This window comes from Oreochromis aureus, linkage group 10 (genome assembly GCF_013358895.1).
Source record: "Oreochromis aureus strain Israel breed Guangdong linkage group 10, ZZ_aureus, whole genome shotgun sequence".
NCBI lineage: Eukaryota > Metazoa > Chordata > Actinopteri > Cichliformes > Cichlidae > Oreochromis > Oreochromis aureus.
In genome coordinates this window covers 11673639-11699402 of record NC_052951.1, presented here as the reverse complement: position 1 = coordinate 11699402, position 25764 = coordinate 11673639, and the positions used below count along the sequence as shown (strand labels likewise).

The 25764-nt window shown below is 40.6% G+C and overlaps 2 protein-coding genes across 3 annotated transcripts; both read left to right on the top strand.

Moving 5' to 3' along the window:
* The first annotated feature begins 989 nt into the window (after window positions 1–989).
* pls3 (plastin 3 (T isoform)) lies at window positions 990–16506 on the top strand. Of its 2 annotated transcripts, none has more exons than XM_031752476.2 (16): window positions 990–1110; window positions 7266–7370; window positions 7457–7608; window positions 9246–9375; window positions 9602–9734; window positions 10720–10801; window positions 10902–11067; window positions 11159–11301; window positions 12058–12153; window positions 12255–12450; window positions 12949–13027; window positions 13136–13253; window positions 13334–13464; window positions 14860–14983; window positions 15145–15269; window positions 15368–16506. In XM_031752476.2, exons 2-16 carry the CDS (start codon window positions 7310–7312, stop codon window positions 15498–15500), a joined length of 1869 nt encoding a protein of 622 aa, XP_031608336.1. In that variant the 5' UTR covers window positions 990–1110; window positions 7266–7309; the 3' UTR covers window positions 15501–16506. The 2 variants fall into 2 exon arrangements, with proteins under 2 accessions (XP_031608336.1, XP_039474417.1); XM_039618483.1 differs by lacking the exon at window positions 990–1110 and adding an exon at window positions 4791–4907.
* A 2783-nt stretch (window positions 16507–19289) lies between these two features.
* Window positions 19290–25372, top strand: cnga2b (cyclic nucleotide gated channel subunit alpha 2b). Its single transcript, XM_031752460.2, has 7 exons — window positions 19290–19397; window positions 20203–20311; window positions 20427–20537; window positions 20869–21045; window positions 21532–21639; window positions 21753–21859; window positions 23707–25372. Exons 2-7 carry the CDS (start codon window positions 20211–20213, stop codon window positions 25158–25160), a joined length of 2058 nt encoding a protein of 685 aa, XP_031608320.1. The 5' UTR covers window positions 19290–19397; window positions 20203–20210; the 3' UTR covers window positions 25161–25372.
* Window positions 25373–25764: the final 392 nt, after the last annotated feature.

Here is a 25764-nt window from a genome sequence, read left to right as displayed (position 1 = left end):
GGGAAAAGAGTTAAGTGTGCAGCACAACTGAAGGTTTTCACCTGTCATATAATGTTGTTTTGTATTCATTGTGAAAACCTCACCTTAAAGAGCAACAATGACTTGGAAAACCACGCTGGTGGCAGTGGTTTAGACAGCAGACCAAATGTTTTTTTAATTATAAGGTCAACAGTTTTATTTCATTATTTGTCTTCTATGAATTATGGATTCAGCTTGTAAATTTATTAGTGTTGTACACATAATAACTGTAGGTGTCTGTAAAGGTTCTCAGTCATCCAAGTCACGGTAATGTTTGGAGCTTGGAAAGAAAAGTGACTGGATTTTTAAGTTCTAAGAGCAAATGGTGGAGATTCCAAGTTTTTAAGTCCTATTAGGAGTGTCCCTTAAGAGGGTTGTTGACCCACTATTGATCATCTGCCTAATCACACGAGCCAAGGTGTGAAAACAGGTGTGGGTCACTATCAGCCGAGATTTCAGGTGAACCCATTGTGAGACCTTGCCCAACCCTATTGTGTGATTTACTGCAATCAAATGACCTAAGATGTGAGTAGGCGATAATGAGTCTGGGAGGGGCTGATAGAAAATCTGGTACTCTCCACCATTTGCTCTTAGAAGGCTCTCAGATGAGAGGTGAGTACAGATGCTTTTCTTTCCAAGCTCCTTAGAAAGTGTAGGTAAATCAAAATACAAGAAAAACTCCCCACAATTTAAATAGAAAGGGAAAACATAGTTAGGTATACTTTGAAAACATTTTATGAGTAGTTAAAAATACTACATTTTCAACTGAAAATATTGCTGAATATATACAAATATATTTGTGCACATGAGATATGACATGCCTATAAAGAATGTAATTGATTTTATTATTTCTATAATTGTTCTAATAAATTAAGTTAAGTAATAAAAAAAAGTTTAATACAAAAAGACTTTTCACTGATGTATTTTATTTCAGTTTACATTTTTGGCATAGATAACCCTCCATAGACACACACCGCCTGTTTGGTGACGTCACGAAGGGCGGGCGAGCATTCCTGCTGTCTACTTTTGTCTCTACGTGGAGGAGGCAGGACTGCAAACTGGACGCTGTCTGGAATTTAAGGCGCACCAACAGTAAGTACCAATTTCCTGACAAGTTCTAGACCAGCACCTACTTACAGATAGAGTTTATATCAGTTTTGTTTATCAAAACAACATCCTTTGTCCCAAGCTTTCTTCCCTGTTATCCTCTGTTTGTAGGGATGGGTTTGCTGGAGTACGCAGGGGTAGTTTCCTGCCTATGAAACTTACATGTCTGTCGCTAGCCGGCTAGCTCTAGCTACACCTTTAGTGTAACCCGTTCATCCTCACGGAGCTGAACGAGTCTGAAAATGTTGAAATATTGCACTCTTTCACTCCTTAATTATGACCACATAACTTTTGGAAAAAGTAACTACTCCTGAAAGACGTAGTATACATATACTAGTTTCATTGTGTAACTATGCATCGCATTTATACACGAGGATCGCATATTTATTTATTTTTTATTTTTGTAGATGCAGGCTATTTAATATTTTTTGAATATGTAAAATCCCACGGGAAAAGTCAAGTTAGACAGAAGCAGGTTTGTTCCTTCATCACACCGCCTCTCACCGGAGGAAGTATAGGTGGAGCCTGCACTATTTCTTTTAAGTTTTCTTTTTAATCTTCCCGCTGCACCAAGTTAGCATATAAAAGCCACATACCAGAAAACAATATCACAAAGAGTCTGTAAATAAATGTTGTGTAACACATCTCTCTGCTCAGTGTTCTTTACTTTGCTGAATGTTTCTCCTCTGTGTGTGTGTGTGTCTGTTTGTGGGTTATTTTTTGCAAAGGTCTGACTCTTTGCCAATGAACTGTAAACGTCTATGACTCCTTTGCACTCACTGTGCAAGAGTTAGCGTAGCTGATCCTTGAAAAAGCATTGTTTTCATATGGTCTGTGCTGGTAAGCCTGACTAATGTTTCCACACCAAAATAAGACAGCTTGCTTATGCACAAAGTGGCTTTTTGTCTGTGTCTGTGTGTGTGTTGAACAGTGGTCTATGTAAACTTGTTTACTGCCTTGAGCGATTTACCAGATTTTTCCTGGAGCCCATCTGGAGCTGCAGCGCTCACTTACATCTGGGATTCCAATTCTGGATCACTGTTAGGACACGGCTGAGCGGCAAGGTCGGCTGATAATGTCAGAGAAGCCCGTATTTTAACTTCATAAATGTTGTGACTTTGAACATAAAGCGTGTTGTGAATACAGGGTCTGGCCTTCCCTAAAATCTTGTTTCACTTGTATGGCAGGATATGAGGATGCAGGAGACGAGAGGTGTTTAATTCATAAACATGATTCATACATTGTTGGCTGTGCTCGTATTGTCAGCACCAGTGAATGTGATGATTGCATTTCCTTTGTGGGGAAAGAAAAAATGCTGGATGTCATTTTGACTGTAACCTGACTGGTGTGGTTAGATTGCCCATGAATGTACTGGTATGTAGGCTATGCTCCACAAAATAGCTGAGGTAAAGTGTAATTTTCCCTTGCTCATGCTGTGGAAGTATAAGAGCGCCTACTGTATGTGTTATTTAAAAGCACAGACATTACATGTGCGCGCTGCTGTCTCTCAAACCAGACCTTGGAGATGGTGGATGGGTGGTGTATCTTTAAAAAAACCTTGTGCTTCCAGCCGGGCTCACACCTGTGCGAGTGAACAGGTTTTCCCACTTTTTTGCACCATCAGGATCTATGGGAACGGTCACTTGTTCTGCAAGTCAGTAAAAGTGATCAGGTTACTCTTTAGCTGCACTTCTTTCTTTATTCAGAAACTTTCTTTTTTTATTGCACATGCTGATGGATGTTTCTGAACATTAAAACAATTAAAACAATGCATTGCTATGCTAGAATGCCGAGTCATTTTAAATAAATCATGTGCCAACTTTAATTAATACTACAGCAAATGCACCAGAGAATATTAATGCAATGAGTCATTAATGTTTTCCATTTTTTAAAGGCTCCAGCTTATTAACGTGGTTTTTGAAGCAATCGGATGCAATGTCAGTGGTATTTTTTACGGTTGCTGTGCCTTTTGTAGTACTGTGAATGTGCCATGCCTATAAAGGATAATGGTATTCAAGGCTTTTGTTGAATAATAGCATAGGTGTAGGTGTGGCTGCTTACCTGTAGGAGTAACAAGCTAACCCAGCTGATTCGGCAGCACCTCTGTCTGTATGGACTCCCGTACTAACCCCTTTTAGACTTCCTTCATCATTTAGTAAAGCTACATGCTTTCATTTGGCCAACAGTGGTACGCTATAGAGAGCAGATTGTAAAGGCTAGGTGGTTGCTGTCATTTCATTTGAATGTTTCCATGATGATTCACTCCATGGCCTGGCTTTTAAGGCTTTTATAATACCACTTTAACCCAGCCCAGGGTGTTACACTCGCAGCTGTACATGATGTCAAAGTAGAGTAAACTCCGCAAACAATTTGTTGTCATCACTTCCCTCCTTACCTGTCAGTACTGCCATGCTTATCTCGTCCCAGCAGCCTGAACAGGAAATAAAGGGCTGGCCCTACAGACTGGCTTTCTGCTCATGAGTCAGTTAGCTTCACATCTGCACAAGATTGTGAGTAAAAAAAAAACAAAAAAAAACGCCCCATGTTCTTGCAGACCGTGTTGGGTGTGTGCTTATTGAACTTAACCACATTTGGGAAGGGTGCCCAATCTATTTGTGTGCCTCACATTTCCCACGTAACTGTGGATGAAACACTGGTGGGGCGGGGTGTGTCGCCTCAGCTCTGCACATTTAATTCAGCCATGTGGGAGCAGCCCTCGGCTTTAAATTGAGTGAAAGATTCATCAAAGGCGATTGTAAATGGCGTCAATGTGCTGTTTTTGGCTCAACAATTAAAGCCGCTGCTGGGAAAGAAGTGTGTGTGTCCATTTGTGTGTGTGTATTTGTGATATCCAGTTGTAAAATGAGCTAGGAACCGAGAGAGCTTCTTGAACGGAGTGGGGTTAGACGTCTTAAAGCCTACAAAACAAGTCCAGTTATGCTTGTTTTGCTGCTGCTGGGTATCACATGACTAGCATGACTGCAGATCTGTACAGATGAGCATTTGTTTCAGTCCAGCTTAATTTCAGCTGGAGCTACCAAATCTTGCATTTTAGGATATTTATTTTGGTTGTTTGGTTGCTTTTTTAATTGGTGAAAAGTATATAGCTATGGCGCTCCTGTGTCATCCTCTTTGTACTATAGCCAAAGACTGACCTCTTAATAATGTGCTCTATCAGAGGTATTGATGTGCTTTTAGGCAGACATCCATTTAGGAGGCTGATGTTGCTTTCAATGTTAAAGCACAGGATTTTTTAGAATTTATTTATTTTTTTGTAGTTTTTTTTCAGCGCACCACACACACACACACACACACACACACACACACACACGCACGCACGCACGCACGCACGCAAACACATGTGCAGCTGTCAAAGAGCACAACCGTCTTTGGAAACCAGCCGCTCTGAACTCTACTCTCTAGTGTAACACAAGATTTATGGACACAGCTTTGCTACGGTGATTACAAACACTCTATTCTTCCGTGCATCTCACATTTGTCCATTGCCATCTGTGCCCTTGCTCCACGTACTCGTGCCCTTCTTCTGTTGTCACTCCGCCTCCTGTTGAGGGTGTGACAAGTGAGCGAGTGAGGTAATGTTTGTGGGCCCTTCTTGCAGCAGGCCCGACTCAACCGGCCACATTTCACATCCTTTTTGGAGAAAAGTTAAATATAGCAGTGCTGGAATTGGCATTTTCCTAATAGTTGAGTGGGGAGTTTGTGCTCAGCCTGATTTGAGGTTGCTTTGTTGAAGGAAAACACACTCGTCTCTCTGATTTATGGTAAGTCTTTTAAAATGATTTGTGTTTGTGATGTGGCTCATTAAAGTGACAAATCCCTTACCGTCACCTAGTTTTCGAAATTATGTAATTTTGTCTGAAGGACTTTTTTGGGCAAGTCTTTCTTGTTTTTGCAGGGCTGTGTGTTTTTAATTTGTCACTTTGTTTTATATCTATAGCTTTATGGGAACTGCATCACGTCTCTGATGCCTTGTGGCTACTGATGAGTCACCTTTCGTGACTATTAATAGCAGATGCAAACTTTGGTTCACTGTCTGCTCAGCTGTCTGGGATGCTGCTGAGGGTAGAAAGATGGCTCAGTTCACTCAGAGACGTTCAGGCACAAATTCCACTATTCCTTCTGCTATTTTTATATGTTTTGTTGGGGAAACCAGGCGTTGCCTTGCCCAGGGTTTCTGACAAATGTGATGATCGCACATCTGTAACTTTAAGTCTGGGAGGAAGAAGGGAACACTTTTCTATCTGGAAAAATCTTTGCTCTTTTGTTAACCACTTTTTGTTTTCTCAACCCTCGTGTTGGAGAGGAATGCCATCATACCAGTTTAGCCTTGGAGAGCGAGGGAGCTCACCTCTCTGTAAGTGGAGCTCACTCAGTCCAGGCCTCCTGCATTCCTTTGCAGCTACTGAACAGGAAGGGGGTGCTGACAGAAATTCCTTATTTTCAGTGCCTTTTTTTCCCAATAGTTCCTTTGCCTCAGAGGAGAATGGGAAGCAGTGGTTTTTGTCAAGCAAAGTAGCTCTCGAGACAGATTCTCACTGACTCGTGGTCGATCCGTGACTTGAGTAGTTAACCTTTGAACCAGACGAACCTGACGGGTCATGTTTCATTTGCTCTGGCTGTTTAAACAGATTTCCATCTGGCCTTGCCCGTGGCGTGCCACTCGCTAACGTTCATCTAATATTCGATGGGTTTGAGCTAACCTATCAGCACACTGCAGTCTCTTTTCTTCTTTTTTTTATCTCTATGAAACCGCCATGGGTTTGAATATGCAGGAACTGTAGACAAGGGTTAAGCGTTTGGTGTTCCTGTTCTAAGTTCCACTTTTTGCTCAAATAATATTGACCAGTGCTATTGAGTGGGATTTGGGTGCATGCAGGTAAACAGAAATAGGTGGTTAGAACCACCAACTTTCACCTGACAGTAATTCATATTTATAATTATTAGTAAATTTGAACGGGATATCTGATGACCTACCACAAAACATAGACCATAGACCCAAGAGACTTTATGGTCTTCCTTAAAGTTAGCTACACAATTCAAATGCCTTGTGTAGCTGTTTGGCTACACAGAAAGAGGAGATTGCAGGAATTGAGCCAATGTGGAGGTCATAGAAACATGCTCATTGTCCAAAAAAGCAAACAGTGTGTAGCTTGACAGCTGCTGTGCTATCTGTTAATCAAATGTTGATTGGTTGAAAAGTCACCTTGAACAGGAATGGGAGCGATAGAGTTCACCACAAAGAGGAAGAGGTTAAAAATGAATAAATAAATTGGTGAAAAGCAGACACAGGACAGTTCGCCCTCTTGTTTTCACTTCACTACAAACAGTTCTTTGTGTGGTTTGACTCCTGTGTGCACTGTAGCAGGTGCTAAGCTAAGGTCAACTGTCCCTGTCATGGGCACTGCTATGTGTGATTGTGCAGAGCTCATCACAGGTGCTTAAGTCATGTAGTGATTGGCACTGGAATCCCAGATTGCACATTTTGCTCATTGTTTGTAGGTCAATCCATTTAATTTCAGATGCATTTTGGTGATAACACCCCACAAATTTTTCACATTTGCACGTTTGTCTAGAGATCCCTGGCTTTTGAGTCTTTCCAACTGCTTGAGTCTTTTGAGTCTATTTCAAACTCCATGCACAGTCGTACCCACCTTTTTATTGCAGCTGTCAGTAAAAAGTTTTAACTTGCTTTGTCGATTTGATTTGTAGTATAGGCATACAATAAAAATAAAACATTGTAGTTAAAAAAAATCTATATTTTACAAGATGCTCATTATAGTATAGTATAGTAACTCAAGAGTAATCATTTAGTCAACCAAAGGCTGCTCACATCTTGACTCATCTAGTAGTTTCATTGGAAAATGGGCTTGCTGCTATACAATAAAACTAACAGGATGTGACTTTGATTAAGGAAAAGATAAAGCGATAGGTAAATTAAGCTATTTTAGGCCTGACAGAAAATAAAAGGTTCACTTATCTGCTGTGTGTCGATGCCACTCCCTTTGCTGGTTGAATGCATAGAAAGTGACAGCAGTCTGGGTGAGTTTTGCACGAGTGATAAAGATGCTGTTTGCCTCCCAAACTATTTTTAAGATGTTGTGACTCTGCTCTCTCCACAGTCACACCTTTCTTTGACTGACCACCTCAGGTCAATCTCAGAAAAATGTCTGCAAAGCTAACACAAGAAGAAAGGGAGGAGATAAGACAGATATTTGAAAGTTACGGTGAGTAAAAGTCATCTTTCTTTTTATTGCAGTCATTGTTCCTGCTGGTGTAGCCATATCTGATGATTCTTTCTGTGTTTTTATAGATAAGAACGGAGATGGGAATATCTCTAAACAAGAGCTTGGTGACCTTCTTAAAGACATCGGCCATCCGCTGCCAGGATTCAGGCTTCGAGAGCTCATCCAGAAGCTCGATACGGACAATGATGAAAAGCTAAACTTTAACGAGTTTACCTCGGTACGTTCTGAGCAGACCTGATGACTTTTCACCTTTTTTTTGGGGGGGGGGGTAAATTTGTATCTCCATCTGAGAATAACTACATGAACAGCAGAGCTGAGAAGTATGCACATGCCACAAATGCATACAAGCATACAAGCATACTGCAGGAATGTGAAAGTGATGGTATGAAAGTGAAATAAACTGAAGAAACAATTAATCCTTCACAGGAGCAATGTCTAATTGCTCCTGTCTAATTTAGAACAAGGCAGTTCAAAGACACTGACATAGTGTGATGTATACGAGAGAATCACTTTTTCTTTGGATATAAACTCACAGAAAAGGCCCTGTTGCTCTTTGGCCATCACATTTTTTACAATTGAGCCTTCCCAACATCTAGTCTGGCACAAGTCTGATTGATTAGGGTTTTTTTTTATGGTACTGCAAAGCTGGGATCTGCAATCCAGCACTGTCCATGTATAGATAATAATGACATGTATAGACATACATGTCATTATGTGAGAAAGATGAAAAAAAATGAGCAAAAGTGGCTGAAAGTATTAATAGCCTCCACAAAGCTGCTATTGTGTTGTTGCGGTTCACCTACTCTGAATAGGAAGTGCAAGCTAGCATCCTGTGCCCTTCTGCTAGTTTGCCCAGCAGCTCATTGTGGTCACACCGACAGCTGTGGAGGCGAGGTCACTGATGAAGCTCTGATAACTCCGGCTGCAGGAAGTATCACATACATTGCTACTGAATACATATTGTCAAAGCAGCTTGGTTTCAGTTCTCTCCCATGTTGCGATTTACTGATAAGATACGCTGCATAGGAAGAACTGTCACCACATATTGCTCCCATTATTATTATTAAATGACGTTTAAATATGTGGGTGTTTAATTTGGAGGATAATAAATGCTGTAGCTGTTTCTGTCATGATCTCATCAACCCGAGGCCACCCTCGACCTTTAAAGCTTGTTGATGCTGTCAAAGCCTCAGCTACTAGCCTAGATACTCACCATATCTTCTTAGCTCTGTAGCCAGCAGGTTGGGTTATGTTTTCGTGCCACTGAGGAGAAATTCCAGCAGATCTCCTGTGTCTGCCGAGCGACCTGAGCTGCCACGGTGGCTCACAGGAGAAGATGGTTGAGACTTTTTGCACAGAAGTATGACTTAATACAGATTGTTTGCTTCATTGATTCTGATTCATTGATTAGTTTTATTGATTAAAAAAAAATTCAAAATTCAAAAATGGTCCAAACCCTTCCAAATGATTTCTGATTCAAAATAAAATTAAAATGCTGAATTACAAATGAAATTGCCAGAATAATCATATTATAAATAACATGAAGCTGATCTGAACATGATCTTTAGTAAATTTGCCCAGCTACTCATACAGTAGTTTGACATGCCTGTTTAATCAAATGTAATTCAAAGGAAGTGTCTTTCAGTCATTGGTCTGTTATCCTGAGTCAGTCATTGTAGGTACTGGTAAGTGATGGTGTCTTATCTAATCCAATTCTCATAAATTAGGATTATTTCCACCACTTTTTTTGAGATTTCTACGACATAATCCCAAATCAGTGTCTTTAAATGCAACACAAACATCCCATAGCCTTCAGCCTTCGTCATTTCTAACCATTCTTTGCTGTTATTTTAGATTGTTGATGAACTGAAGGCCGGCCAGATATCCAAGTCTTTCCGCAAGGCCATCAACAGAAAGGAAGGCATCCTGGCTATTGGAGGGACGTCTGAGTTGTCAAGTGAAGGCACACAACATTCGTTCTCTGGTACGTCAGAGATTCCTGATCTCATTGGCACTGTTTGCTGCCAGTGTTTGTCATGAGCTGTTGACTTTGTACCCTCTGCAGTTCACTTGCAGGCGCTTCATTTAACACTGAAGTAATCTACATTAGACAATGTGACCTAGTGAAATTAGTGGATATAAGCAGCCCACTCACCTTACCTTGTTGGTGTTTGGATTTTAACTTTGCCTGTGTGTGTTTGTCCTCATAGAGGAGGAGCGATATGCCTTTGTGAACTGGATCAACACCGCTCTGGAAAAAGACCCTGACTGCCAACATGTTCTGCCCATGGATCCCAACACAAATGCCCTCTTCACGTGTGTTGGAGACGGTATCGTACTCTGGTGGGTGCTCCTGTTACTGTCCCTCACTGAGCTCTAACACTGCTTTAAAGGTTGTTCATATTAAAAATATGAGTTTTTATATCAACATAGAGAGGTCTAAAGAGATCACGTTGTCTGTGCCTGAATTGCAGCTGGACTGGTCAAAGCTCAAAATGATGCTTCACTGTTTGAATTGGCTACTTTTAAAATCTGTTTGAGGTGCCGGTGTGGCTCCCTGGGTTGAGCAGGCAACCCTGTCACCATGAGGCTAATGCAGCATGCCCGGGCTTGAAGCCACTGGGCCTCGGAGTGCTGCTCTATCCCTGTAAAGCCTAAAAAAATCCCAAAACATATATTTAAAAAAAAAAAAAGAAAAAACAATACACACACACACACACACACACACATTTGCTTCTGAGTTGGACCTTTGTTCAAATTAATATCCACCTTTCACACCCTTCATTTGCATTTTTGTGGCCAGGCAAACAAAAGCTATGATTTTGTTTATTACATGCTGAATTATTTGTTTTTGATACTGTACAATGAGTGAATGAAAATCTGTTTAAACATAAATTAGTTTTACATTAACTCAAGCTCATTTTATAAGACTGAAAAAATATATGGTTACTTTTACTTAAGTGTTTTTGACACCAATGGCTCTGAAGTAATAAAGTAACAGTACTTCAAGTTAAACATATTTCTGACACAGCTAATTAAGTTGCAGCATAAAAGGATATTGTTAGTTTGTCTTTAAGTGTTAAATCAGAATTAAGGTTATGTTGCTACAATATAAAAGCAAGAATAAGTTAAACAATACGTGTTTGAATTTATGTTAGAGTTGAAAAAAGTACCACAAATTTAGATAAGTTAGATATTTACCCCCAAGTTGCTTAATATTCACAAACACAGATGCTTTAAAGACAATAAACATTTGGATTTCTGTCTCCTTAACAACATGCATCAGACATGTTAATGTTTGTTGTGTTTTTTTTCTCTCTTTGCACAGCAAAATGATCAACCTGTCAGTGCCTGACACGATTGATGAGAGGACCATAAATAAGAAGAAGCTGACTCCTTTCACAATACAGGTCAGTCAGTTTTTTTTTATGGTGCTTTTTTTCCTCCTCACATTTTTTAGCAATTTTTTTTTGTTTGTTTGTTTTTTAACTGTTAATTTGTGCCTTACAGGAGAATCTTAACCTGGCCCTGAACTCTGCTTCAGCTATTGGGTGCCATGTGGTGAACATCGGTGCTTTAGACCTGAGAGAAGGGAAGCCCCATCTGGTGTTGGGCCTGCTGTGGCAGATCATCAAGATCGGTCTCTTTGCTGACATTGAGCTCAGCAGAAATGAAGGTACAGGGCATTAAATAACATGCGCTTCAGTCCTGTTGTTCCCCCGGTCTGTTTTCAAGCAGCTTAAGTGATGATTAATGCTCCTGAACAGCACTGGCGGCATTGCTGAGGGATGGGGAAACTCTCGAGGACCTGATGAAGCTGTCACCAGAAGAACTGCTGTTACGCTGGGCAAACTTTCACCTGGAAAATGCTGGCCAGAAGAAGATCAACAACTTCAGCTCTGACATTAAAGTGAGTATACTCACTGGCACTGAATCCAGTTGTTGCATCTAAATAGTAGATGCAGAGAGAGGGACACTAAACAAAACTTTAGAACATAATATTACAGGTTTAATGTGGCTTTTAAGGTTCTTCACGGGGCTTTTTAAATCCATTTTTGAGTTGTTTTTCACTCCGGTAATAACTACGTCTACCAACACAGGCGTCTGTCAGCCCACCTGGACAGGTAGCACATGTTTGTGTTTGTACAAACTCACCCAAATATCCACTTATCTTTTCCAAAAATAGGAATGAGTGGGTAGTGTCTCAGGCTTAGCTGTGTATGTAGGGATTAAGAAAAAGACACAGTCTTTCTGTGGCAACATGCATTTTAGTAAGGTAATTCAGGTGAAAGGTACCAGGCGTTACGTCAGATGTACAGCATTTGTTAACTATTATACAGGCACTGTCAGATTATTTCATAAATGAAGCAGGAATGTATACAGTTATGCTCCTGTATGCGTATGTATTTTTATCAAGCTCTGCATTTGTTTTTTTGTTTCTGATTAATTCTCATTATTTCAACATTTAGCGATGTGATCCTCTAAAATACACTTCTAAAGTTCAGTTTTTGTCCCAGTTGAAGTTGTTCTCAAATTATATCAAGTTTATTATCACCTTTCCCAGAGTGAAGCTGCCTTCAATAAGACTAAAATGAGTGTAGGTTTTGTTGTTTGTCCAATAGCAGGAACCTACATTTTCTTTGTTTGTTTGCTTTCCTTTATTCAGGATTCAAGAGCCTATTTCCACCTTCTGAATCAAATCTCTCCAAAAGGCACAGATGAGGATAAGCCACGCATAGACATCAACATGGCAGGAATCAATGTAAGCACTCTGACAGTCAGCACTCACAGCTGAGCATCTCCAACACATGCCAGCAGCTGTACAGGGCCTCTGACTCAAGTGTGTGTGTGTGTGTTGTTCAGGAGAAAGACGACATGAAGAGGGCGGATGCCATGCTGCTGCAGGCTGACAGACTCGGCTGTCGGCAGTTTGTCACCCCAGCTGACGTTGTCAGTGGAAACCCCAAACTCAACCTTGCTTTCGTGGCCAATCTGTTTAATAAATATCCAGCACTGACCAAACCTGAGAATGAGGATATTGACTGGGGACTGTTGGAAGGTGGGTTATCAAGACGTTCAGAGGTGGTAATCAAATGTAAGCTAAATTGGAAGATACAAGAGGCCCCAGGGATCTGTAGTATTTCTCTGTTACTGTTATTTATGGGTAAATGAGTAAAACAAAAAGTTTGATACAGTCAGGAACCATCTTTGATGGAAAAGCAGAAAATTAACATGAGAAATCTCCAAAATTAATTTTTTAAAATCTGCTTGAAAGAATCTAGCTGACAGCATGGTTGTATTTAGATTTCTCCAGATAGTCAGAGCATCTGCCTAACACAAACATAAACATGTAAGTTATAGCTAACAAACAACAACTAACGGGCGTACTGCAGCATAGAAATAAGCCTTAATATGACAACAAGTCCCTCCTGGCTTTGGCACATACTGGATACATTAGTCAGTACATTTGTATTTACAAAAATCTTTACTGTTCACTTGTGTAGTTACATATATTCATCATTAAGTCCTTTAAGACTCACAATCCTGTACTGTCCAGGTGAGACGAGAGAAGAGAGGACGTTCCGAAACTGGATGAACTCCCTGGGAGTGAACCCACATGTGAATCACCTGTATGGGTCAGTAAACTTCCTGGCATCTGAAACAAAAAATCAGTGGGATACTAGCTTCTTCTTTTTGTCTTCTTTAATGTTTATTATTAATTACAATGCTCACTATTCTTACAGAGACCTACAGGACGCCCTGGTCATCCTTCAGCTCTATGATAAGATTAAAGTGCCGGTTGACTGGAACAACAAGGTCAACAAGCCACCATACCCCAAACTGGGAACCAACATGAAAAAGGTAGACCTAATGGCCTTATTCTTTTAGATTTAAGAAGAAACATGTTGGCTTTCTCCAACTGTTTAATTTATATTTTCCAGCTGGAGAATTGTAACTATGCAGTGGAACTGGGCAAAACGGCCAAGTTCTCCCTCGTTGGCATCGGCGGGCAGGACCTGAATGATGGCAATGCTACCTTGACTCTAGCACTGGTGTGGCAGTTGATGAGAAGGTACAAAAAACACAACACAGTCTGATTTCAGGAATAGAATCAAGTAGAAAGTTCCTCCTTCCTTTTGTTTTTGGGTTTCTGCTTTTCTTGTAGTCAACAAGATAAGGAAAAGGTTTACAGCCTGGCGTGCTGAGCATGCATAGCACATTTCTGTGTCTAGCTGACTTATTTTTAAACACTTAAAAAATATAAAAGAACAAATTTTCTGAATTATTTACATTCTACAGTAACACAGATTGCAAACTTTGGTTTTTAAGCCTTAAGTGGCATCAACAACCTTTATTATTTAATGTACTACATATACTATGTGTACTACATATGACTTATAAAGTTATGTACCATGATATTTTAAAGGGACCTCTTATCCCCATTTACAGCATTTGGGAACCATTGGTCGCTAGGGGAAAATGAGTATTTGACTGGCTGCAAGAGGTTTCTGGAGGTTGCTGGAAGTCACTGTGAAATTGATCACTATGCCCCAGTCATACAGTCATTGACCCCATGGTAACCATCAGTCACTAAGGAAAAATGCTCATTCCACAATCGGTTGCCAGTGTTTGCTGGAGGTTGCTTGATGAACTTGGTCAGAGCTTGCGTAGATGTGTGCAGATAAGGTGGTGTCTTCATGCAAACTATTGGTGACCACAACAATCTGCAAGCGCCCAAAGCAGATCACGAAGAGGCGCTCTTTGTGACTGACTTCACCTGGTAACAGCCGGCAACCAATCGAGGAATACACATTTTTCCCAAGCAACTGTAGGCTACCAGGGGTTCACTGACTGGCCTGTGTGACTGAGGCCTAACCAAAATTTTTCTTTTTTTTCCCTTCTGATCAGCTATCCCACATAATCATAAGGTTTGAACAATGGGTGGCCTGGACTTCTGGGCTCTAGAGCAGAAAAAATAGTCTAAAAGAGACCAATTAAGAAGCCTGAGGTTTAGCTCACAGGGGATTACGTGTATTAAGCTAATGTCATCATTTGAAACCTTGGTTATGTTTAATATGGGCATCCACCAGCTTAAGAGTGCATGTATGATAACAAAAATAGTATAAAAGCACTTCAGAATCAATAGTGACAAATGAAATGTAAATGTAAAAGTTAATATACTTGTATTAAATTGACAGTCTTCATTTTCAGATTCATTGTGATAGTTCTCTTTATTTGCTGTAGTTTTCTTTAAACTGTTTCCACTGTGGAGAGTTGGTAGTTGTAGTTGGCAGCCTCGGCACACAGTGGTGTGTGTGTGCACATTCCTCATATTTGTGATTCATTTCCATAGCCGATTCCAGTGTTAAAGATTCTTCCCTGATGTTTTTGTCTTTGGTCTTTTAGTTAAAAACTGGAGTTCTCTGTTCAGTCCTGTAATAAATATGCTGCCTCTCTACTCTTTCAGATATACGCTGAATGTACTGGAGGACCTTGGTGATGGAGAGAAAGTAAATGATGACATCATTGTACGCTGGGTGAACAAAACATTGGCAGAGGCTGGAAAATCAGCCAAGATTTCAAGTTTTAAGGTAAAGTGACATCTCTACATATGTAAACCAGCCCTCGTCAGCATTGAGCAGTGTAAAAAGATGTAGTCATGTGATTCGGTTGGGGAGGGGTGGGGTCTCATTTTGCTGAGACGGCTCCATGTGTGTGTCGAGCCCTAATCTGTGTGTTATTTGGCGATCAGGACAGGGAGATCAGCAGCAGTTTGGCAGTACTGGAACTCATAGACGCCATCCAGCCTGGCAGCATTGACTATGATCTGATCAAAACTGGCAACCTCTCTGAAGACGACAAGCTGGAGAATGCCAAGTAAGGACAAAAAGAAAGAGAAGCAGCTTTTTGACCATATACTGGTAAGTAGGAGTGACCAGCTTTTATACAACTTACCATGTCTGTGTCCTCCCTAGATATGCCATTTCCATGGCGAGGAAGATTGGAGCCCGCGTCTACGCTCTCCCAGAAGACCTCGTGGAGGTCAAGCCCAAAATGGTGATGACTGTCTTTGCCTGCTTGATGGGTCGGGGGATGAAACGAGTCTAACTAGCTGGAATCATTGTGACAATTACTCATACCCACAGGCCATTAGCATTTTGAGAGAGCTGCCCCATTTGAAGGAATTAAGTTTTTTTTCTCGTGTGTCAGAATCATACATTTGCATGTGTCCCTGCATCTTCTGATTAATAGAGGTGTTTTCTGAAGAATAATGTGCTTTCATCTTATTTAAAGTGAGGCTGCAAAACTAAAATTTCTAAAGACTTTGATCATCTTTACAGTTTCAGTATGCAGAACTCTTAACGTGTAAGAATGCTGTTTTGTTTTGTGTTTTTTAAGCGAGCGTGCCTATTTGCAGCTGCAAGGTTGTTTACATATTTTTACTCAGCTTGATAAGTAAATTATAGCCTTGAGTAAGCAAAACACATTCCCAAATACCATAGTTATGAATAAATGCTTGGTAAATGTTTGGGAAGAGGGAGGGGGAATAAAAAGAGAAGAGGCGTTTAAGTGCAGCACATGTCAGACAACCCATTTCCTCTCACTTGATGAAGTAAAATCATGGCCTAAACTGGCATCTTAACTGGCAACATAAACATCTACATATCCATATACAGAAGCCATAAGGTCTGATCATAGTAAAGACCATGGTGATGTGCTATCTGTATTCTTGTACTCGTCATTTGTTTGTTTATTGGGATCATTATGCGATGTAAATGCTGTTCTTTGGGTGTTTCTGGTCTTAGTTGTATTGGGTTTTTGTTTGTTTTGTTTGTTTTGTTTTGTTTTTTAAAGTATCTGTTACGTTGGATGAAGAGCAGGCTGACTGGATTCTCCTGGCTTCTGCTGTGCCTTCTTGTCTCAAAGACAACTTGCACTCATGCTTTGAGTTTTTCCTTTCCTTTTGTATTCACTGTTACCAAATATAAATTGCAACTTCATTCCAGGTAGCTTTATGATACTCTATGACAATGGCCAGATTGTATTTGGTCTCGTGTTCATGTCTATTCCGAAGGGCTTTACATGCAACAATAAATATGCCTTGGAAAACCAGTCTTATGTTTGATCGTGGTTATTTCTGACCACAAGTTCATCTTTTAAGCTCTTTCACTTTTCTCTAAAAAATTAAATTTACTATTTTGTTTTCACTTTACAGCATCAGATCAAAGTGGATGCTTTGTGATTGGTTACTTGTAGATCAAAATAAAAATTCAGTTGTATTTATATAGCACTAATTCACAACAACAGTCACTTCAAGGGACTTTATATTGTAAGATAAAGTCCTTACAATATTAGAAAGAAACCTCACACACCTACCTCACTCATCTACACAACCCACTATGAGCAACAGTGGGACTTCTGGTTAGACATTATGTCTCTAAGATTTTTAGGACAGAGTGCAATAAATTCAGTTTTGTGGGGATTTAAAAGCAGAAATTTAGAGGTCATCCTGGCTTCAATGTCTATAAGACATGCCTGTAGTTTACCTAACTGACTTCATGGAAAAATTAAGCTGGGTATCATCTGCATAGCAACAAAAATGTCCTGTTCAGTTTCTTGTTAAATACAAATACCTGCATGTCTGAAGGCTAACATGTCTAACCTTGAAGCAGTTGGGCTACAGCAGCAGAAGACCACACAAGGTGCCACTCCTTTCAGCTAAGAACACAAAAACTAAGCCATAATTCTCATCGGCTCACCAAAACTGGAAAATAGAACGATTGGAAAAATGTTGCCTGGTCTCATGAGTCTGGATTTCTGCTGCACCATTCAGAAGGTATAATCAGAATTTGGTGTTATCAATATGAAAGTATGGATTATACCAACAACTTTTTACTTGAAACACTTTGGGCCCCTTAGTGCCATCTGAGCATCATTTAAATGCACTGTTAGTGACCATGTCTGTGTCTTTTACATGGTTAATACATCAGTTTATCTGCATAAGGTGAAGTATTAAGTATAATTAATGGTGCAGGATTCATCTTGCTAGAAATGGATCATCTTGGCTCAACAATCATCTTGAAGGGTATGAACAAAAAGTGGTTGGTATGGTTACAAGTAACCATAGAAGAGGATGCATACAAATCTAAAAACACTTGTATGTATCCTGTATGTATCTTGTATGTAATATGTTTAAACTGAGTGTATGACTTTTATCATTTAAACGCCCAAACAGTCTCTGAGTACTTTCGGTGTATTAGAGCCTTTGTTTTGTGAAATCAAATCGATCTATTTTCAGACACAATAAAACGCATACACAATGCAATGCAAATAATCTAGACGGAAACATTTTTTGCACCAGTGTGTGAGATTTGCAGCAATCAGGAGGAAGTTCTTTGTTTCCAAGCACCTCTTTCACATCAGATACCTGTTGTTCTTTTTACTGCTTCTCCTTCCTCTTATCTGAGCTTCCGTTAATGTTACTACTGTCATACTTTATGTCCTTCCCCTTTTTTTCACCATAAAATACCCCACCTGTTTAAAAAAAAAAAACCTGTAAAAGGAAAAAAAAAGCGATTACAGTTTGTGTATTTACTCATGTCTCTTCACAGTCCATCAACAATCTCGTTGTACAACAGAGATAGCAATGGCAGATTGAAGTTTACTGTTCACTGGGCTGAATCTTAGTCAGATGTAAAGTCCTCTGGGCTTCACTCCCAGTAAATTTTTCGAGGATCTGATTAAAGCGGAAACTGCCAGGCTCTGTTGGAAAGCTGCATGATTAGGAAGAAGTCTCATGTGGTCCCCATCGCCTGGGTTTTCAAGCTCCATTTGCAGCAGAGAGTGTGCCTGTGGTGAAAGTTTAGACTTCTAAACATCGCTGCTCTTGTTACTTTTTGTCAACAAGAGAAGATTAAGCAAAATATTTCAAGTCAAAGTCTCAAAATCAAACTGTCAATAATCATAAAGATCCCATAGATCCTAATGATCCCATCCTAGATCATAAAGAAAAGAGGCTAAGTTAATGTTATACCTTATATCTAAGGTACAGCCTGGCTCCCCACCTCTCACTCTATGGTAGCTGGGATAGGCCCCAACCCCCCCACGACCCTGATAAGGATAAGCAGAAGTGAATAGATGGATGGATAAAGTTTCACAGTAAGTCTACAAATATAAGTGTAAAGCCCTAAAATCATATGTTAGTACAAAGGTATTGTAAGCAAAATATACTTAATTCCTCACATTTATTATATGTAATGTAATGAGATAATTCATAGTAGGAATCAGCGCAGGAGCAGCAGCATAAGCTTGACTACACAAATCATTATTTTCATTCATGTTTCTGTTTCTGCTAATCTTCCTTTTTTGTACTACACACCTCTTTGAGCCAAACAGGCTGTTAAAATGACCCATCTGCTCAGACATGAATGAGCTTAAGTAAAGTTATCATCGTGTTTATGAGAGGGCTCACAAGCGAAAAGGGTTATGATATGTCATTAAGTCGATATGTTACAAATGCTGATGAGCTGTCAAGCAAATATAAAAAATGTCAGACTTAGAAATGCTGGGAATATGAACCAGGCAGACTACATATATAAAGAAAATCAAATAAATCAGATGAACTGGCTGCATTCTTTTGTTCTGTTTCTCATGATTCTCCTGAGTAATAAAAGGTGAAAGGAAGGTTTTCCTAGAATACTCTTCAGTTTGATGCTGACATCAAGGCTCTCAACCACTTGAAAGATTTCCACACCCTCCATCTCCCACCCCTACCTGCTTCCTCGGCACTCAGCCCATCTGAGGATGAGGTGGACCACGTGCTCACGCATGTGAGGAGAGCGCTCTTCGAGAAGAGGCTCACAACCGAGAATGGTGCGAGACCAGGACTTGCATACGGTGCAGGCACAAAGGATGGATTGGCCGGGGAAGACCAGATCTGGGTGTGCCTGTGTGAAGTCACCATGAGGATTTAATTTTTTTTGGACTAACTCAAGGAAACTAAAGGTAGGATGATATGTTTAAGCTGAGGCCAGTTTGGCATATACTTTATTATGATCCTAGTAATCTACATTTGCTGTGAAACACTGTGGAAAAAAGTTGTGTTGCGTAACATATTCAATAAGCGGAATTAATAATTATTTGCAAAAGTAGAGGGAAAAAAGTCTCATCTCCACATTAGTAAAGTTACAAAGTGTGGACTGGCAGGCAGCTGGATGACTTTAGGGGTGAATTATCACTCTTTGTGGCCTCAGCAGCCATCGTGCTGTTATGTCATGCCACACTTTGCGCTCTCTCAGCAGCCTGGTTTCCTAAGTGATGTGGCTCCTGAGGGAAAGCAGCTGACTGGTTCACTGATCCGCAGAGCTCCAGGATGGCTTTGTGTGTGTGTGTGTGTTTTCATTAATGACCCAACAATTAGTCACACAATGGTAACAGTCATCTAAGCACCTCATCATCTGTCTGTGCTGCAGGGAGTCACAGCAGCCTTAATGTGACTTTTTGTGCTTTAACTGAACTTTGATTGTGTATCTAAAGTGCTGCTGCGTCCATAAAACTGAGCTTTTTATTTCTCATGAGTCGCCACAGCAACCACCTGCTGTATGATGGGCTAGGTTAGGGACTGTCTACCACAGTCCCAATTGTCCCCCACCCCCCCCAGTCCCCTGACTATTATCTGTGACATGCACCATAAACACTTTTCTCTCCTGCCACAGTGTAACTGAAGCAGGAGAGCATGTCCAACGCTCCACAATATGGATTAAATGGCTGTAAGTGGGTCTTTAATATTAGTGTTTGTCCGCACTGTCAGATCTAAAGATGACGGGCCAGCTGGCAGAGAGAGATCGGTCTCCCCACAATCTGTCAGTGAAGACCAGCTTGGAGGAGGAAATCGAGAGAGCAGAGAGCATTCTCAGCAGGTAACGAGAACTTCCTCATGTTCACGATGTTTTTCTCTGAGGTTTCGTTCAGAGACACAAAACAGGGGCTCTCGTAATGACTTAAACAAGCTGGGCTGTCACTTTTTCCTACTAGGGTCCCATCGATCTGTGATGACACATCCTCAGAGCTGCAAAGAGTCGCTGCTCTCGACCCTCATGGAGGCAATTCAAGAAATTCTTTTCAAAGGACCGGAGCCATCTCAAGGTAAACCTGTGATGACTCAGCTGTGGCACGTCAGTATAGTACGGCAATTTCAAATGGACTGATTCAAGCAGGTGAAAGATTATTGTGTAGCTCTTATTACATATTAAAGAAGTTTTTTTCTGGCAAATTTAGAGTCCCTTTTTTCATTCAGGCTTTTCAAGATTTTCCAGTTCTACAGATGTAAAAAGAAAGACAAAGTGAGATCTCAAATCATATTTGATTTGTTAATCATATTAACTGTGTTTGAACTGATGCATTTTGACATGATTTTAAGATATAAAGCTGCCTAAAGATGCAGAGACAGAGGTGTTGCGTTCCTTTTGTGTGTCAGACTGGTGAGCCTGGTGGTGAGACTGCGGGAATGGGCACACAGGAGTCTTTTGGAGGAGGAGGAGAGGCCAGACTCTTTCCTGGAACGCTTTCGTGGCCCTGAGCTGAGAACGGCCCCCAGTCGCATCAGCAACACACAACTGGATGCCAATGGCAACAATGCCAAAGGGATCTTTAGGTATGCCCGGGTGCCACCCTGAACCTTTACTATGTACACCTTCATGTACATGCATAAGAAGTACAGAGTTACACTTGAACAAATCACGACGACACTTTCTGCTTCATGGCTAAAATAAATCCTTGAAAGGTCTTATTAAGTTGTAGAGACACCCAGAGTTACAGACAGTGTTTATTCCGCTCAGTGCTGAGGCTGTAATTTATGTTGTCCTTGCTGAAATATAGGTTTACTGCAAGGTGCTATGTAAGGAAAAGAAGATAGATCAATTGAGCTTTAAATATTTTACATTTAGTGGAACGTCACAATATTTTAAAATGACCTGAAAGATGTCAAATTTACAAAAAACAGTAGCTGTCTCATATAGCGGTTAAAAAATGATTATATAGCTATTGTGTTGTGATGCATTATATTGCTGTTTTTCTCTCTGTTGTTGTGTACTAACAGTTTTTGCTGAGTGTCATAATCACAGTCTCCTTTTGCTTACAGGAAAAAGTGGGATTTGTTTGTGGTGTCTCCCTCTGATGACGCATACTACCGCTGGTTATTTGTTATTGCCTTAGCGGTGCTCTACAATTGGTTCCTTGTTGTCGCAAGGTAATAACACTACAGTGTGTGCGTCAGTGGGGCCCTGCAGCCTCCAGAGGGTGTACAGTGTAGTGTTCACTTCTTAGACTAGAGCACTAAATCCTTTTTAAATGTATTTCCAGAGCATGCTTTGACGAACTACAAGTGAGCAACTACATCTGCTGGCTGGTGCTGGACTACCTCTCTGACGCTCTATACATAACAGACACCTGTGTTCGACTCCGGACAGGTAAGCCACCTAAAAATGCTGCTTCTGGCCTTCTTAAATTATAGATTACTCAGATGGCATAGTTTCCTCTCTGCTGAAAATTGGTACACCCTGTTGAATGAGTCAGTGTTTGCTTTCATTTTGTATTTTCTCAGCTTTCTAATTCAAACCTTCCTTTTATTTACACATCAAATGCAAACTAACTTTACATTTTAGTTACAACATCCACTAAATAACAATATCACCAAGTAGATGACCCTATGCTAAAATTGGCTTGTGAACACATCAGGGATGCATGATGACATAAAACCATTAATGTGTGTGAAAATGTGTGTGTGTTTCCAGCACACACACAGCACCATGTACTGTTAAATTCTGTTATTTTAGTGTTGTGCCAAAAACTGATTGTCTGCCAAAAAGTGATTTCCAGTGTTTACAGGTGTTTTTTATATGTAAAGTCTACACCTATATTGGTAAATAGACTTTAATGAACAGGATTTAGAAAGAGGTTATATATAAAATGTAAAAAGTACCTGTTTTTCAAGTATCTTTATGACTCTGTGTTATTGTACCTACATTATAAGCAATCTAGTTTACAAAATTATTGTTATACTTGTTGTAATGTCTGCTACCCTCTTGGGCAGATCACCTTAAAAAAGACATTTTTAATGTCAACAAGATTTTTTTAACTGGATATATAAAGAACTTTGCCAAAAAGTGAGTGTGGCTTCTAACTTGTAACAGGAATGCTGATTAATGTTTGCTCTAGATGACTTGATATCATTCATGAGGCATACATTTGACACATATTTCACATATTATAGGCTAACAAATTATTTACAGTAGTTTAAATACGGCCAATCACTTTTTGGCACGACATGTTGTCCATCAGCATGCTAAATGCTTCACTTAATAATGAGTTTTGACACCTAAGTCAAACAAGTCTAGCAAACATTAGAATAGGTCCCAGGTGTTTCAAATGGTAGCCCTAGTTAGCCGTATAGGCAGAGATCATCCTCTAACTTCTGATGTGGAAGCAGGCCTGAAATGTGGCAGAAACCAACTGAGTTCATAAAAAAAAACCCCAATAACAGTTACCCCTGGTCATGGTCCAAGAGGGAAAGAGTTAAGCTAGTCACTAGCTTTATCTGCTGCTTGGTACTTTACATGGAGCACATGTAGAGGAAGAATGTTGCATGCTAATTTATTAGCTAATGCTAGCTTGGTTAGCAAAGTGCATCAAAAGACACTATCCTGTGCACTGATATCATTTTATTAGTAAAAAGAGAAAAAAACAGTGTCACAGTATCTTGAATGGGCTTTAATTATTTTTAACTGTGCAGAAAGCCATATCATTAGTTCAGTGATATGAATAAAAAGGCTATTTTTAGAGCTAGCCTCTTATGGCCTTTGGAGGAAATGCAGTTTGGTGCAATTAAAGCCCTTTCACATAGGAAGCAGCATGAGCTGCACTGATATGATCACAAGAATGTATGTCACACCACACCACAAAGTATGTGGCACGTGCCAGTATTCCCTGGGTGCTTCCAGCTGTGCTGGGGTTTGCCTGATACAGTAGGAAACTATTATCGTGCAGTGCAGTAAAGAATGTGTCTGAGAGCACAGTACAGCACATCCCATGCCACTTCCTATGTGGAAAGGGCCTTTAGGCATTAGCTTCAGACCCAGAGATTGCCACTTGGATTTATCAAATTATGCAGCTCAAAAAAACAGAACAATGTGCTTAAAGACTCTAAAATTAAAGCTGACAGGATCTAATCTACCAGTTTAACTGTTAAATAAAAACTTGATTTGATTCTTTTTCATCCACCACCAAGCTAAACACTAGTTTTATTTATTTTTCTTAGGGTTCCTGGAGCAAGGTTTGCTGGTGAAGGACCACGCCAAGCTAAGAGACAGCTACATCCGTACATTACAGTTTAAGCTTGACTTGCTGTCCATCCTGCCCACTGACCTGGGGTACATCTCCACAGGCATCCATACACCACAGCTCAGGTTTAATCGTCTGCTGCGCTTCCCACGCATGTTTGAATTCTTTGACCGCACAGAGACGCGCACCAACTACCCCAACATCTTCCGCATCTGCAACTTGGTTCTTTACATCCTGGTCATCATTCACTGGAATGCCTGCATCTACTATGCTATATCCAAGTCTTTGGGATTTGGATCAGATACGTGGGTGTTCCCAAACATCTCTAAGCCCGGGCATTCCACCTTGACTCAGAGTTATGTCTACTGTCTCTACTGGTCGACTCTTACCCTTACCACCATTGGAGAGATGCCTGCCCCTGTGCGAGATGAAGAGTACGTTTTTGTGGTCTTTGACTTTCTTGTTGGGGTATTAATCTTTGCTACAATTGTGGGAAATGTCGGCTCTATGATTGCCAACATGAACGCCACTCGTGCCGAATTTCAAGCTCGTATTGATGCCATCAAACACTACATGCACTTCCGCAAAGTCAGCAGAGAACTGGAGACACGTGTCATCAAATGGTTTGACTACCTCTGGACCAACAAGAAAGCAGTAGATGAACAGGAAGTGCTAAAGAATTTGCCAAACAAGCTGCGGGCTGAGATTGCTATTAATGTCCACCTGGAGACCCTGAAGAAAGTACGGATTTTTCAAGACTGTGAGGCAGGTTTGCTGGTGGAGCTTGTGCTTAAACTACGCCCTCAGGTCTTCAGTCCAGGCGACTACATCTGCAGAAAGGGCGACATTGGTAAGGAAATGTATATCATTAAAGAAGGGAAGCTGGCTGTGGTGGCTGATGATGGGGTCACACAGTACGCTCTCCTCACCGCTGGCAGCTGCTTTGGTGAAATCAGCATTTTGAATATCAAAGGTAGTAAAATGGGAAATCGTCGGACAGCCAACATCCGCAGCTTGGGTTACTCTGACCTCTTCTGCCTCTCTAAGGACGACCTGATGGAGGCAGTGACTGAGTATCCAGATGCTAAGACCGTGCTAGAGGAAAGGGGCCGGGAGATTCTGATGAAAGAGGGTCTTCTGGATGAGAACGCTCAGAGTGGCGGGCTACAGAAAGAGGACACAGAGGAGAAGGTGGAACGGTTGGAGTCCTCTTTGGACACCCTTCAGACCCGGTTTGCCCGCCTACTCAATGAATACACACACACTCAGCAACGGCTAAAGCAGCGTGTCACTCTGCTGGAGCGTCTCCTCAATCAAACAGACTGCTGTGCAGAGACAAATGTGAATGACATGGATGAAGGTGCAGGGACAGTCACTGAAAATGACTCTGGGTCTGTTACCCATACAGATGGATCACCAAGAAGACTTTAGATCAATACCTGACGGAATAGGACTGACTCTTTAAGACTATAAGAAACCCATACGATGCATTTTCTATGCTTTTACTTGTATTATGTGAATGTTTTATCAGTTTAGCAATTGTAAAGAGAAGTTTGCATGTTAATAAACATAAGAAGAAAATTTACAACACTACTATGACCATGCACTCTTTGAGTTTGAGTTCATAAACCAGTGACACTGAGATATGGTTTTAAAGTTACTTCCTGAAACAAACAAAAACAAAAGATGGAATACGTGAGAATATATTTTAAACTGCAAATTAAAGATGTATTTAAATCCTACCAAAATAAAGGGAGTGATTCTAGACTAAACACCTGAGACCTGCTCCAGTTTACAGTTTCTAGTTCACCTGTAAACATCTTGTTTTTGCTTGCATCAGCGGGAGACTCAGCTCTCTCCATGTCCTGTATATTGCGCTCTGGGTGTGCACACATCGTCTCTTGCCGCTCCTTGAGGGGAAGAAGGAGTCCATAGAGAAACGGTTTGCGGTGTTTAACTGCACAGGGATCTTTTTGTGTGTGTCCTTATTTTGCAGGTTAGACTTACTTAGGCTCTTGAGGGACATCTATGGAAC

What these genes read in the sequence shown, in the direction of transcription:
- cnga2b (XM_031752460.2), top strand. Translation starts at nt 20,211, where the DNA reads ATGACGGGCCAGCTGGCAGAGAGAGATCGGTCTCCCCACAATCTGTCA. An exon ending in GCAGAGAGCATTCTCAGCAG is followed by an intron (nt 20,312 to 20,426) that starts GTAACGAGAACT and finishes TTTTCCTACTAG; the next exon opens with GGTCCCATCGATCTGTGATG. An exon ending in AATGCCAAAGGGATCTTTAG is followed by an intron (nt 21,046 to 21,531) that starts GTATGCCCGGGT and finishes TTTTGCTTACAG; the next exon opens with GAAAAAGTGGGATTTGTTTG.
- pls3 (XM_031752476.2), top strand. Translation starts at nt 7,310, where the DNA reads ATGTCTGCAAAGCTAACACAAGAAGAAAGGGAGGAGATAAGACAGATA. An exon ending in ACTTTAACGAGTTTACCTCG is followed by an intron (nt 7,609 to 9,245) that starts GTACGTTCTGAG and finishes CTGTTATTTTAG; the next exon opens with ATTGTTGATGAACTGAAGGC. An exon ending in CACACAACATTCGTTCTCTG is followed by an intron (nt 9,376 to 9,601) that starts GTACGTCAGAGA and finishes TTGTCCTCATAG; the next exon opens with AGGAGGAGCGATATGCCTTT.